Source organism: Dipodomys merriami, unplaced genomic scaffold, assembly GCF_024711535.1.
Source record: "Dipodomys merriami isolate MVZ:Mamm:240054 unplaced genomic scaffold, mDipMer1.0.p SCAF_11, whole genome shotgun sequence".
NCBI lineage: Eukaryota > Metazoa > Chordata > Mammalia > Rodentia > Heteromyidae > Dipodomys > Dipodomys merriami.
The window spans coordinates 23,392,750-23,405,490 of record NW_027202382.1 but is presented as its reverse complement, the minus strand read 5'-3'; the positions used below and the strand labels follow the sequence as shown (position 1 = coordinate 23,405,490).

At 39.9% G+C, this 12,741-nt stretch overlaps 1 protein-coding gene across 1 annotated transcript in view; it reads right to left on the bottom strand.

Annotated features, from left to right (window-relative positions):
- Nucleotides 1–7,512: 7,512 nt before the first annotated feature.
- The window catches only part of Fktn (fukutin), a 65,453-nt gene continuing 60,224 nt past the window's right edge, over nucleotides 7,513–12,741 (bottom strand). The window contains exon 11 of the mRNA XM_070011129.1: nucleotides 7,513–7,613. Within this exon, the coding sequence (XP_069867230.1) occupies nucleotides 7,600–7,613 (14 nt within the window). The 3' untranslated portion in view covers nucleotides 7,513–7,599. The remainder of the gene's footprint in view (nucleotides 7,614–12,741) is intronic.

Here is a 12,741-nt window from a genome sequence, read left to right as displayed (position 1 = left end):
ACTTTCTAACTCTGGCTCAAAAAATGGAACCATTAAATTGATACATTAAAATCAAATTATTATATATGGCAAAGGAGCACTATAAACAAAGCTCTAAGACAAATGCAATACGTCATAACTCATGTTATAGAAAAAGTGTTCATCTCTTTCATATATGAAGGACTTTTAGAAAATTAGGAAGTAAAAGACAAACAACCAAACAGAGGAAAAGACTAAGGACAGCTAAGTCTGCAGAAACTAAAATACAAATGACCTAAAAATATACGGTGCCAACCTTACACATAAAAAGAAAAATGCAGATTAAAAGCAAAGGGAGAGGGCTGGGAAGGTGGCTTGGTGGTAGAGTGCTTGCCTCGCATGCATGAGGCCCTGGGTTCAATTCCTCAGCACCACATAAATAGAAAAAGTCAGAAGTGGCACTGTGGCTCAAGTGGTAGAGCACTGGCCTTGAGCTGAAGAGCTGAGGGACAGTGCCCAGGCCCAGAGTTCAAGCCCACAACCAAAAAAAAAAAAAAAAAAAAAAAAAGCACAGTGAGATAACATCGTCACTTCTCAGACTGGAAAGTATCCCAGCAATTTTCAACATACTGTGTAGGTAAATTCATGTGTAAATAAGAATGCCCTCTTTGCTAAGAATGCATTAAGTTACCTATGTACAGTAGCTTTAAGCTCAGGAACTCAAGGGTATCAGTATCTGCAAACCTGGAGACATACTATGTGCTTCTCAGTGAAGGACATTCAACCCGATAAAAAAGAATGAGAGAGTAATCTAGATTTTAGGACTGTCTCTAGGTATAATGTTAAGAAAATAAAAAAAGAAAGCTGAGCACATTGGTGTCCACATATGATCTCAGCTACTCTGGCAGCAGAGGTAGGAGAATGATAAATTTGAGGCCAAACATAGTTAAGGAGACCCTATCTCAAGTACAAAAATACAAAAGGCCTGACTCTAGTGACTAGAGTTCAAGACAATAAATTCCATCCATAGTATATGTGTGTGTATAGGTGTGTGTGTGTGTATGTGTGTGTGTGTGTGTGTGTGTGTGAAAGAGAAAGAGAGAGAAAAATGAGTTTAAGAAAGAGGAAAAATTAGAATGTATAGTTGTATTTGCAAAAAAGACTGAAGAGGAGGGGTAAAGGTTTGGTGGATGGATAAAGGATTGAAGCAAGACCTCAGTATGTGCAGAACCAATAGAATTTTGATTCTCTCTGAATTTTCTCCAAATATTTTTAAAAGAAAAATGCTACTGTAATGAATTCCAGTATCACTTCTCAATTATTTTTCCTTGGAAAGTAACTTTAGAATCACACCAATTTACATTTGTCATCATTGTACACCTTTAAGGTTTTGTTCAAAAATCTCGTTTACCAAGTATAAACGTGACTGTCTTCTGAAAGCATTTTTATACCCAAGTATAATACATTTTCCCAGGGCACAAATACAGAAAGCACAGAGGGCTCAAAAAATAAATAAAGAAAGAAAAGAACTGGTTTTTAAAAGATTCTGGTCCCAATTTGGCAAACACTGTTTGATTGTTTTGTCCTCAGCTACTCTCTTCCTCCCCTTTGTAAAATGCACTCATCTAGGGAGGTCAGAACACTTTGGGTTATACTCTCATACAATGCTTAAAATCTCAATATGGATCAAGGCCAGACTGGGCAGAAAAGCTAGACTTCATCTCCAAAATCACCACCAAAAAGTAGGGCTGAAGTGTGGCTCAAATGGTAGAGCGCCAAAATCTCAATATGGATCAAGGCCAGACTGGGCAGAAAAGCTAGACTTCATCTCCAAAATCACCACCAAAAAGTAGGGCTGAGGTGTGGCTCAAATGGTAGAGCGCCAGCCTAGCAAGCCCAAGGCCATAAATTCAAATCCTAATACTGCCACATATAAGGAAAGAAAGAAAGAAAAAGAAAAAGGACAAGGAAAGAAGAAGTTGGACATGGATCCAGGCTTGTCCAGAATGTCACCAATCCTCAGTCCATCAAAGAAAAAGGGGCATCTCTGGGGTTTGTCTCATTGGAGTTTAGTGTCCATTAAGGACACTTCCCCAAGATTAAGGACACTCTACACCACTTGAGCCAGAACCTCAGCATTTTAGGCTTTAGTTATCTTTTAGATAGGGTGTCACCTTTTGCCCAGGGACCAGCCTCAAACTGTGATCCTCCTCACCTATGGACTTCTGTATTACAGGGATTGCAGGTACATACCTGTATGTCTGGCTTATTTGTTGAAATGGGAGTCTCACCAGGCTGATCTCAAACCATGATCCCTTCTGATCCCCATCTCCCAAGTAGCTGGGGTTATAGGCATGAGCCACCATACTTGGCGTTCTGATTCTTACTTCCTGTTAGGTTACTGAGAGGAATGAGATCCCACTGACTATATCCTACAACATTTGTAAATTTATCAATAAAAGACAATTCATTAGTTTCCTTCTTTAGTCTATCGGGGAATTGTTGAGCTTGAAAAATTAAATTCTTGGGCTGGGAAGGTGGCTCAGTGGTAGAGTGCTTGCCTTGCATGCATGAGGCCCTGGGTTCTACTCTTCAGCACTACATATGCAGAAAAAGCCCGAAGTGGTGCTATGGCTCAAGTGGTAGAGCACTAGCCTTGTGCTAAAGAGCTGAGGGACAGCGCCCAGGCCCAGAGTTCAGGGCCCACGACTGACAAAAAGTAAATAAATAAATAAAAATTGAATTCTTAAAATCGGTGTTATAAACTTTACACAAAAAACTAGTGTTGTTCAGAATTTGTAATATATTTGCAATAAAAAGGAAACAAAATGCTAAGTCTTCTTGCTTTTTAATAACAGGCACAGAAGGAGACACACACACAGAACTTGCCCACCCCCTCTGTCTCCTCTAATCCTTTAGGGACATTGATTATTTGGCATTCCTTTCCTTCTCCTAACACCTGCTTTAAATCCCTCACTTTGCATTGCCATTGGACTTTCAGACCCCCTCCCTATCTTTGACCTTTTTATCTAAGGATGTGACTTTTGACTGACCTTTGGCCTGCAGGTCAGCAGTTAAGCTGTCCATTCTCTCAAGTCCCTTTCATCTTTTGCCTTTGACAAGGCCAGTTGTGCATAACTTGTACTATTTTGACCATCTCAGCCATTCTTAGATGATGGATTTCATAAGGCAGGCCCTATAATGGGTATTCTTGAATAAGAATTATGGGAAACAAGCTTTTAAGAAGAACATCAGGGCTTTGGTTTCTCAGGAAAATTCAGCCTATTCAGGATGACCAGCCATTTTTTAGAGGAAGCCAAAAGAGTACTCTTAACAAAGAATCTTGGCACAGTTTGTATATTTTGAAGCAGGAGCGATTTGCATGGCTGTGGTGGGAATTACATTAGAAACTATCCCTGTCCCAAAGTGAATTTGAGCTTTTCAGGAGGAAGAGAATATGCACACACATCTATAACATCTGGTAGAAGAAATAGGGTCATAAGACCAATACGGGAATCTAAGGAAGAGAAGAATAGATTGAAGAGTAGACATCTAGGGTCGTGTGTGTGTGTGTGTGTGTGTGTGTGTGTGTGTGTGTGTGTGTGTGTGTGTGTGTGTGTGTGTGTGTGTGTGTGTGTGTGTGTGTGTGTGTGTGTTTCAGATCACCTATGAAGTATCACTCAATGATTTAGGACACGTAGAAGGGTAAGTTAAAGAAGTGGGAATGGAAATATTACCCACGCATATGGACATAACAGTAAAGTCAGAAGTAGGGAAAGAGGTACATTTGGGGATAAGCAGGCCAAGTAATTTTCTTGGCATGGGACAATACAGGTAGGACTTATGAAAGGTAAAGAGAAAGGTATGCTGGATCCTGGCTGCAGATAACCTACGTTGTTGCAGTATGGTACTTGTCTCAGTCTGGTGGATAAGGCACTGAAGGTTCAGGACCACAACTGTGATTTTAGAAGGACAATTAGGAAGCTGTGTGCCAGTGAGAATGAGAAAGAGAAAAAGCTAAGAGCGCTGGACAACAGGGAATGGGAGATTAGTAACTACAGATTAGTAACTACACAATTAGAGGAGGTAGATATGCCCAGTAAATTTATAAAATTATTCAAAAAGAAACAATCAGCTCATGTCGGTAGTTACCAGTAGGCCACTCAGTAGGCTGAGATCTGAGGATCAGGGTTCAAAGCCAGCCAGGGCAGGAAAGTCTGAGACTCTTATCCAATAAACCACCAGAAAAACAGAAGTGGTACTGTGGTTCAAAGTGGTAGAGTGCTAACCTTGAGCAAAAAAGCTCAGGAACAGCACGCAGGCCCTAAGTTCAAGCCCCACAACCAATAAACAAAAAACAAAAGAAAGAAAGAAAGAAAAGGAAGGAAGAAAGAAAGAAAGAAAGAAAGGAAGGAAGGAAGGAAGGAAGAAAGAAAGAAAGAAGGAAAGAAGAAATAAAAAAGGAACCATCTCTTTTCTTAAATATTTATTGGTAATAAATTAATGTTAAATATTTAATAATAATCCGTGGTTTAAAACTTACAAAACAAAACACATGGACAAATAAAAATCTTTGGCTGATCAATCCACTCATGCTCTACACAGCACAATAAATTCCATTTCAATAAAAAGCAATATGAAGAATACTGAAAGTTTTTGGAAAAGTGAGAGCAAAATTATAAGACGCTTGTTCATTTTCAATTCCAAAATATTTGGCAGCTGTTCAGAGCTGTGGAAAGACTGGATCTAGGGTGAGGAGACCTAGCCTCTGTGACCTGGGCTTCCACTTCAAAACCCTCTAGATCTGTTCTCTCCTTTGTAACAATGAGAAGAGTTGATCTAACCAAGCAAATAGGCAATATACATCAATGGTTAAGCTTATTTCTGCTTTCTGATCATGTCCACTATTGTCCATAACAGATCACTCATGTCTGTTCAAGTACTAGAGTACCAGGCTAGACAGTTAGTGTAAACTTTTCTGCTGGATTCAAATGACCCATAAACAGATGTGCCACCGAGTAAATTATAATGCATTTGAACTGTAAATTCTTACTAATGTAACCACTGAGCCTTAAATACAGATACCAAAGAAGGTGTTAGTTTTTGAATTAGCTTCCGGTCTCAGACATACATTGTCAAGGTTTTAGTTCACCTGTGATGACAATTTTTTTTTGTTGGTCATAGGGCCTGAACTTTGGGCCTGGGCACTGTCCCTCAGCCACAGAGCCACTTTTGACTTTTTCTGCTTATGTGGTACTGAGGAATCAAACCCAGGGCCTCATGCATGCAAGGCAAGCACTCTACCACTGAGTCACCTTCCCAGCCCCACAATTTTTTTTGACAGTCACTTTCATTTAATATGTGATACACAAAAGTCCGAGATGACAAAATAAATATCTTAAGAGGTAAAAAACTTAGAGTAACATTGTATGGGTATATTCATTTATAACAGGTTTTACTGCTGGATTTCTTTAAACAATTGTGCCTTTAATGTAGGGTGATGATAGCTCAGTCACCTTATAGCTTTTGAGGGTCTGTTACATGTATGTAGGAAGATGCTCTTTGGGCGCAGAGACCAGCAGTGGGGGCATGAACTCATTCTGGTTGAGCAGCAGAATGCTATGTTCAGGCACACAGATGTTCTGGGCTTTTCTCAGCAACATGTTCAACTGCAGCTACTATAAAAATACTGTCAAGGGTGATTTAATGCTGGATGAGAGGGTAATGTTACCCAATTGACCACTGTCATCAAAACTTTGAAATAAACGATCACCTAGTAATTCGGAGGATGGCTGATGAGAAAAGAAGCCGGTGAGAAAGAAAGGCACATTTTGGGGGAAAATAAATCCCTTTGTCTCTGTGCCTATGTTTTCCTGAACTTTACTGGTTCCGTGGAGAAGCTTATTGAATGCAGGTTAAATCAAGAACCTAGAAGGAAAGCTTGCTGGCTCAAATAAACTCGTGTCACAAATGCAAAGGCTGGACAGACCTCCATGACACGAAAACCTGGCTATGGCATTGGGGTGTGTGTGAAATTGTGAGAGACTTGACCGGCTTTCTTCTCACCACAAAATCAAGGGGCCTCATTTCAACCTCTCATAAATAAAATTCTTCTAGAGTGGCAGGAGATTTAAATTCCTCGGGGTATGCACTAGAAATTCCTAACCATACAGCTCCGAAGATTTTAAAACCCATGTAATAGTCCAGAACTTTGGAGAAATAAAATGGCCCGGAGACATAAAATGACCTTATTGTATTCTGGATGATTTATATCTGAGTCCAAGTATCATCATGATGGAATGTGGTGATGTACTATGTAAATGCCACTGCATTGACTTGTTGGGTATTCCTCTGCTCCCAGCTCAAGATTGAGTTAATGCTCTATGTCAGATAAGGGAAAGAACAAATTTATTAGCTCATTAGAGTCTGGTATTACATTTCTATTGTTTACTCTTAAGTGTTTTGTTTAAGCTAAGCTCTTTGCTAAATGTGTTGTTAATGCTAATGTTGGGGTTTTCATAATTGTAATTGAATTTTACAGGTCTTAAGACGGCAGGTTCTCAGGCTGAGCTAAATGCTTTAATTCCTAACATGTGTGAAACTAAAAGGTTTGCTAACTTATTTTAATTGACTTTCTTTTCCTAAGAAATCCATGAACTCTCATAAATTACCGAGTCTCTATCTTTCACAGGTGTAATGCATTTGGCTTTGGAGATATTATAAATGGTTCAACACAAGTAACACCTCATACTTCTGTAGAGTTTCAAGGATACAGAGCTCTTCCTCACACATGTAATTCTTACTCCTTCAGAGGGAATTTCTTCCTCAGATTTTCCCACAGGTCTCCTGGGTTGATTTCTGCAGAGGTTATCTTTTCACCCATCAATCACTTTTCATTCCTCCTTTTCATTCATCACCAATAATGTTTACTTGCTTTTGATCAAATAGGTCTTTTAAATTTCTTCTGACAAAAACATTCTGTTTATTCATCTGTGATTTGGTATACAAAAACCCCCTCTCCTGTTACTGAAAACTTTTTGAGTAAAATGATGGTTTTCACACTTTCAGGTTTTTATTCAAACTAGTTTTGCAGAACTTGGATTCATAAACCCATCAGAAGCAGGAAGTTCTGCCTGAAATCTTGGGGAGTGTAGGCTCCAGGACAACAACTCTCCAAGCCTCTTTGCAGCTCCCTAAAGTGTCCTTACATCCTGCCTCCCAAGATATTCATCGGGCTAATGCTGAGACATGAACCATCTGTCCACAGCAGGTGACTTCTAAACCCAAACTGCCCTAGAGGATGACAGCTAAAGCCACACTACGGAACATGGTGACTTGGGCCAGGTGAAGAAACACGGTAGCCATCGAGTAGGGTCCTGTCCTCCAGGCCTGGCAGGTGGGGAGCCTGGGGGAAGATCCCCAGGATATCCTCCTGAGCGGCCACTGTTGTTTGCTGGAGGCTTTGCTCCCCTAACACCTTGACCAAGAAGTTGATATACCTCATGGCTAGGCGAAGAGTTTCGTTTTTGCTCAGTTTTTTGTCTGGAGGATGAGTGGGGATGAGCTTCCTCAGCTTGGCAAAGGCACTGTTCACATTCTGCTGTCTCCACCGCTCCCTGGTATTTGTGAAGATCTTCCTGGTCATGGCCAAGCTACTGAGAAAGACAAAGGGGGACAAGCAGAAAAGGTCAGATAAGATGATGATAAGCAAAATGAACCCCAAGACAGGGACACAAGTGGTTTTTTCTTCCTTGCTATTGTTCCTAACATAATTATAAGGTACCATGTGATTTTTTGGTTGCTTTGTATGTCCCTCCCCTGTTTTCACTGTATTTGATGTTGGTATAATTTGTGGAGAGGAAGGAAAAAACAAAATATTTCAATAGGGATACAGATGGACCCATTGTAACAATGAGATGCACAAGACGCTATGTCGAAAAACAAACTTTTACAATTTAGGCGGGGGTGGGCATGAGGGGGCTGTAGCTGAGGAGGTGGGAGGGAAGGGACGGTAGGGGAAAAACAGAGGAGGCAACAATGCTGGATAAGAAATGTACTCATTACCTTGCTCATGTAACTGTAACCCCTTTGTACAGTATTTTCACAATAAAAAAAAACAAAACAAAACAAAAAAGAAAGACAAAGGGTCCTGCAGGCCAGCACCTTATAAGAAGCCTGCTTGCTATCATGTTCGCCAAGAACCTGCCATATGTCAGGTGTTCTCAATGCAGATTTAGGAGCTCTAGTCCCTCTTTTTTGTTTGTTTGTTTGTTTTTAGACTCTTTCCTTTTTTTCTTTTCTTTTTTTTTTGACCAGTTGTGGGGCCAGAACTCTGGGCCTGGACACTGTCCCTCAGCTCTTCATCTCAAGGCTAGCATTCTACTGCCTAAGCCACAGCACCAGTTCTGGCTTTTTTCTGCTTATGTGGTGCTGAGGAATCGAACTCAGGGCCTCATGCATGCAAGGCAAGCACTCTACCACTGAGCCACCTTTCCAGCCCCGACTCTTTCCTTTTGAGAAAAAAATGTGGCCAATGAAAGGGAAGGGTAAGAACAAAGACCTCAGCCATCTTCCACCAGGCTGATCTGAAGCTCTCATTTGTAAGGCTGCCATACCCCAGTACCTATATTACATCCTTCAGCACAATTCCTCTTGACTGATTAGGATTGAATGGATGTGGAAATAAAATATATATTTACATATTGTTTATCCATCCAACTGTATAGATATCGGAGTTGTGTTAAATGTTTTTTAAAGAAGAAAAAAGTTATGATCTCAAGTTTGAACTCCTAATAACAAGACTTACCTTGATCACTAGGCTCTACTCTGCGAAGCTAAACTTGTCTACATGGACCATATCTGGAAGAGGATGAACAGGCTAAGGAATGGTCTTTTAAACAGCCTGATGTATATGGAACAGAAGTAGGCTACTGACAAAGACAAAGACAAAGATAAAGGGTAATGATGGGGGGTGGATTTTAGTATGGATGCTGTAGGAGACACCTGGACATCCTGGAGGTTGCATTGGATAGCCTTTCTAATACTAGAACAGCTGTTTATCATCGCATATCACTGTCCTATTTGGTCATCTTTCTTAGAGATGTGGACCCCCCCATCCCCATGTGGCTTGGATTAATGTGTATTAATGGAAACCTTTAGGATGCGTTGGCAAATAAGATGAAATCTAGCCTTGGGCAGTTTGTTGTTCTTGGTTCACTAGATGAGATTGTTGTTTGCTCGAGTCTCAGCTCCTCTGAGCACTGGGCCCCTCCAAGATCCTCTGAAGAACAATATATACTGCTAACTACTCTTTTCCCCATGCCATTTTCTTTTCCTTGAATTTTCTACATGTTCTTTAAAGAACAGACTGCGCCTCCTTTTCTATCAAGTTCTGCTTCTCTGTGAGTCTGCACAGCTCTTTCTGGAAATGCTGGACAAGGCACTGAGGTACAACTCTTATCACAAAAGGAAATAGCCCAGGGCTCAGAAGGTGGCTCAGTGGTAGAGCGCTTGCCTTGCATGCATAAGGCACTGGGTTTGATTCCCCAGTACCACATAAGCAAAAAGAAAAAAAAAGCGGGAAGTGGCGCTGTGGCTCAAGTGGTAGAGCACTAGCCTTGAGCTGAAGAGCTGAGGGACAGAGCCTAGGCCCAGAGTTCACGCCTCACGACCAGACCCAAAAAAAAACAAAAAACAAAAGGAAACAGCCCAAACCCTACAGTGTACAGCACTGTTGCCAGTGTTGCCAGGGGTTTGGGATACAGCTATTCAATAAGTTAATGAAATAGTTGACACTTTATTATATAGTAAGCTTTGCATCACATGATTTTTGCCCAACTGTAGGATAATGTAAGTATTCTGAGCCCTTTAGGGCAGGATCGGCTAAGTTATGGTATCTGGCAGGTTAGGCATAAAATGCATTTTCAGTTTGTGACATTTTCTATTTATAGTAGGTTTACTGGGACATAATCTCATCGTAAGACTGGGGGACAGCTGTATCATGCTGGCTGCTGAATCTGCCACAAACTGGCTACATGTGCTGACATGGGAGAGGGAAGCAGAGTCTGTAGGCCTAACCAGGCTGACTCCTTCCAGACCTGGGACCGGGGGGAGGGGCAGACCAGGCAATCCCAAAAACATCTTTCTACTTGGAAATGCCCAATGTCCTACTCATTATTTTTTTTTGTCTACCCTAAGAGTTGTGGATATTCTGGTCTTTGGTTTTATATATATATATATATATATATATATATGAGTTGAGTTGTTAGAATTGTATCCTAACTAAACTAGCCAAAGTAGGAATGTTTGAACCTGAATCAAGAGGATTTGTTGATAGAAAACAATCCAGTTTTGTTCACACCAGAGCAGGCTGAGAAAAGTTACTTTCAAGGTTCTCTTGTTAAAAGAGGGTTTAGCTCATTCACTAAGTCAACTATGGTCCCGTGGGGGGTCTTTTTCAAGCTGGGAGGAAAAAAGATTAGGCAGGATAAACTGACTGTGGTGTTCTCTTCTAAGAGGGCTTGAGCCTATTGTACTCGGAGCAGACCACGGACTGCCTTCGCAAATGTAGCCTGCCATGCTAGGGGTGCTTAGTAATTACTTGTTGATTTATCTTCAAGTGTATTACTCTCCTTCTCCATGGGGGGAAATAGAAATCAGTGATTTAACAAGCTGGAAAAGCTCAAAGTAGAGGTCACTGGAAAATTATTGAAGTACTTCTTAAATCAAAGGAAATTGCGTTTAATGTTTTTCCAGTTGCAAGGACTGATTGCTGCAAAAATCTTGATTTTCAGAGTAATGTAAGAGCTTAAAAAAAAAAAAAGCCACCCAGATGACACAGAATCAGAGCACATTTGGTAGATGTGGAAACAAGAGGGAAGCATTTGGGTCACCCAGGGAGTTGGTGGCAGGGCCTGAATCCCAATTCTGGGTATTTATGTATGTATTTCACTACTGAGGGCTTCCACTAGGAAAGGTTCATAACCCTTTTTTTGGTTGCTGTTGTACTATGAATCCTTTTGGCAGTCTGAGGAAGCCTAACAATCCTCTCAGAATAATGGTTTTAAATGTATCAAGTACAGAGTCTTTGTTCCCTTCTCAGCATAATGATTTCAAATGCATAACTTAAACCACATGGACTCATAAAGTAACCTATCATACTTGTAGTTATTGAAATATGAGATTAAAAATGCAACATCGCAATGCATGTGGATTGTTTTTAACCCATTAAATAATTAGCCTGATTACCACAATTTGCAGGAAGTGATACTTAAATGATTTTTCAAACGATCTGTGACATGAAGTGAGATGCAAGTATCCTTGACTTCAGTTGGTGATGAATTCGCCACTACAGTATTATCTCCATATAATGCTGGACAGCATTTTAAATTCCAATATTTTGATAATTAAGTATATATTTGGTTATTTTCTATGTCTCTGTATTTAAGATATGCATTTAAAAATCATTATTCTGAGGAAACCAAGGCTCTTTATTTAAAACCATGATACTATACTATACTGTGCATGATACTACTATATATTAGTACCCACATTTGTAAACACAAGACATGCTCCATTTAGATGAAAGGTTAATAAAATTAGAAAAATTTCCCTATCCAAATTCACAAAACATCTATCTACAAAAATCTCTGAGTGGCTAGGAGTTGCACATCCTGAAGAATAACTGGAGCCAGCCACCATGGCTCATACCTATAATCTTAGCAACTCAGGAGGCTGAGATCTGAGGATCTCAGTTCAAAGCCAGCATGAGCAAGAAAGTCCATGAGATTTTTATGTTCAATTAATCATCCAAAAGCTAGAAGTGGAGCTGTGGCCCAGGTGGTAGAGCACCAATTTTAACAAAAAAGCTACAGAAAGCCCCCAGACCCTGACTTCAAACACACACGCGTGCGCGCGCACACACGCACACACAATGCATGAGCTATAGTACTACCATAGTAAATAGAAATGTGCACACCCTTTTCTGTGTGTATATGTATATATATATATATATATATATATATGCACAAAAAAACTACTGTGTCACCATTACTATTGAAAATCTGAAGTGAGAACATAATTCACACTCTACCCATGGGTTTATTATTTTCTTTTACCATTTAAGCTGCTATTATTGTTCATTCAAAGGCACTGTAAACAGGCAGCAATAGATATGCCTTCATGGAGTCTATGATCTATCAGAATGAGATCGCATCACTCTCTAAAGCAAGTACAGTTTGATAAAAAAAAAAAAAATCCCACAAGGAGAAAAATCATAAAAAAAACTCACTCCCACATGGAGAAATTAATTGTGGAAACTTTAGAGTGATGATTTTTGTTTTAAATTGCTCTGGTTAGGCTGTGAAGAGAGTTCTGGAGTATTAATGCCAAGCTTAGAGTATTTTTCTGCCTATGTGCATATGATCAGATATTTTATATATATATATATATATATATATATATATATATATATATATATATATATATATATGTAAGGCACTTTCTAAAACAAAACACCAAACTTCAGAAATTCTTGGTAAGTGGCCATCCTGGCACAGACCTGTAATCAAGCAGCCTGGGCACAGGGCTCACATTCCTGTGGCTCATCCCAGCCTTTACATTCACACAGCTTTATTCACAAGGCTTTCCATTTCTCTTCCTGCACTGGGTTTTGTGTATTTGTCTCTTCTTTCATATTTCTCCAGAAGGTAACTAAAATCACTCCCCAGGAATAAAGAAAGGAAGGAGGAATTGTTCAGCACTACCTTTTGAGAGTATTACAGA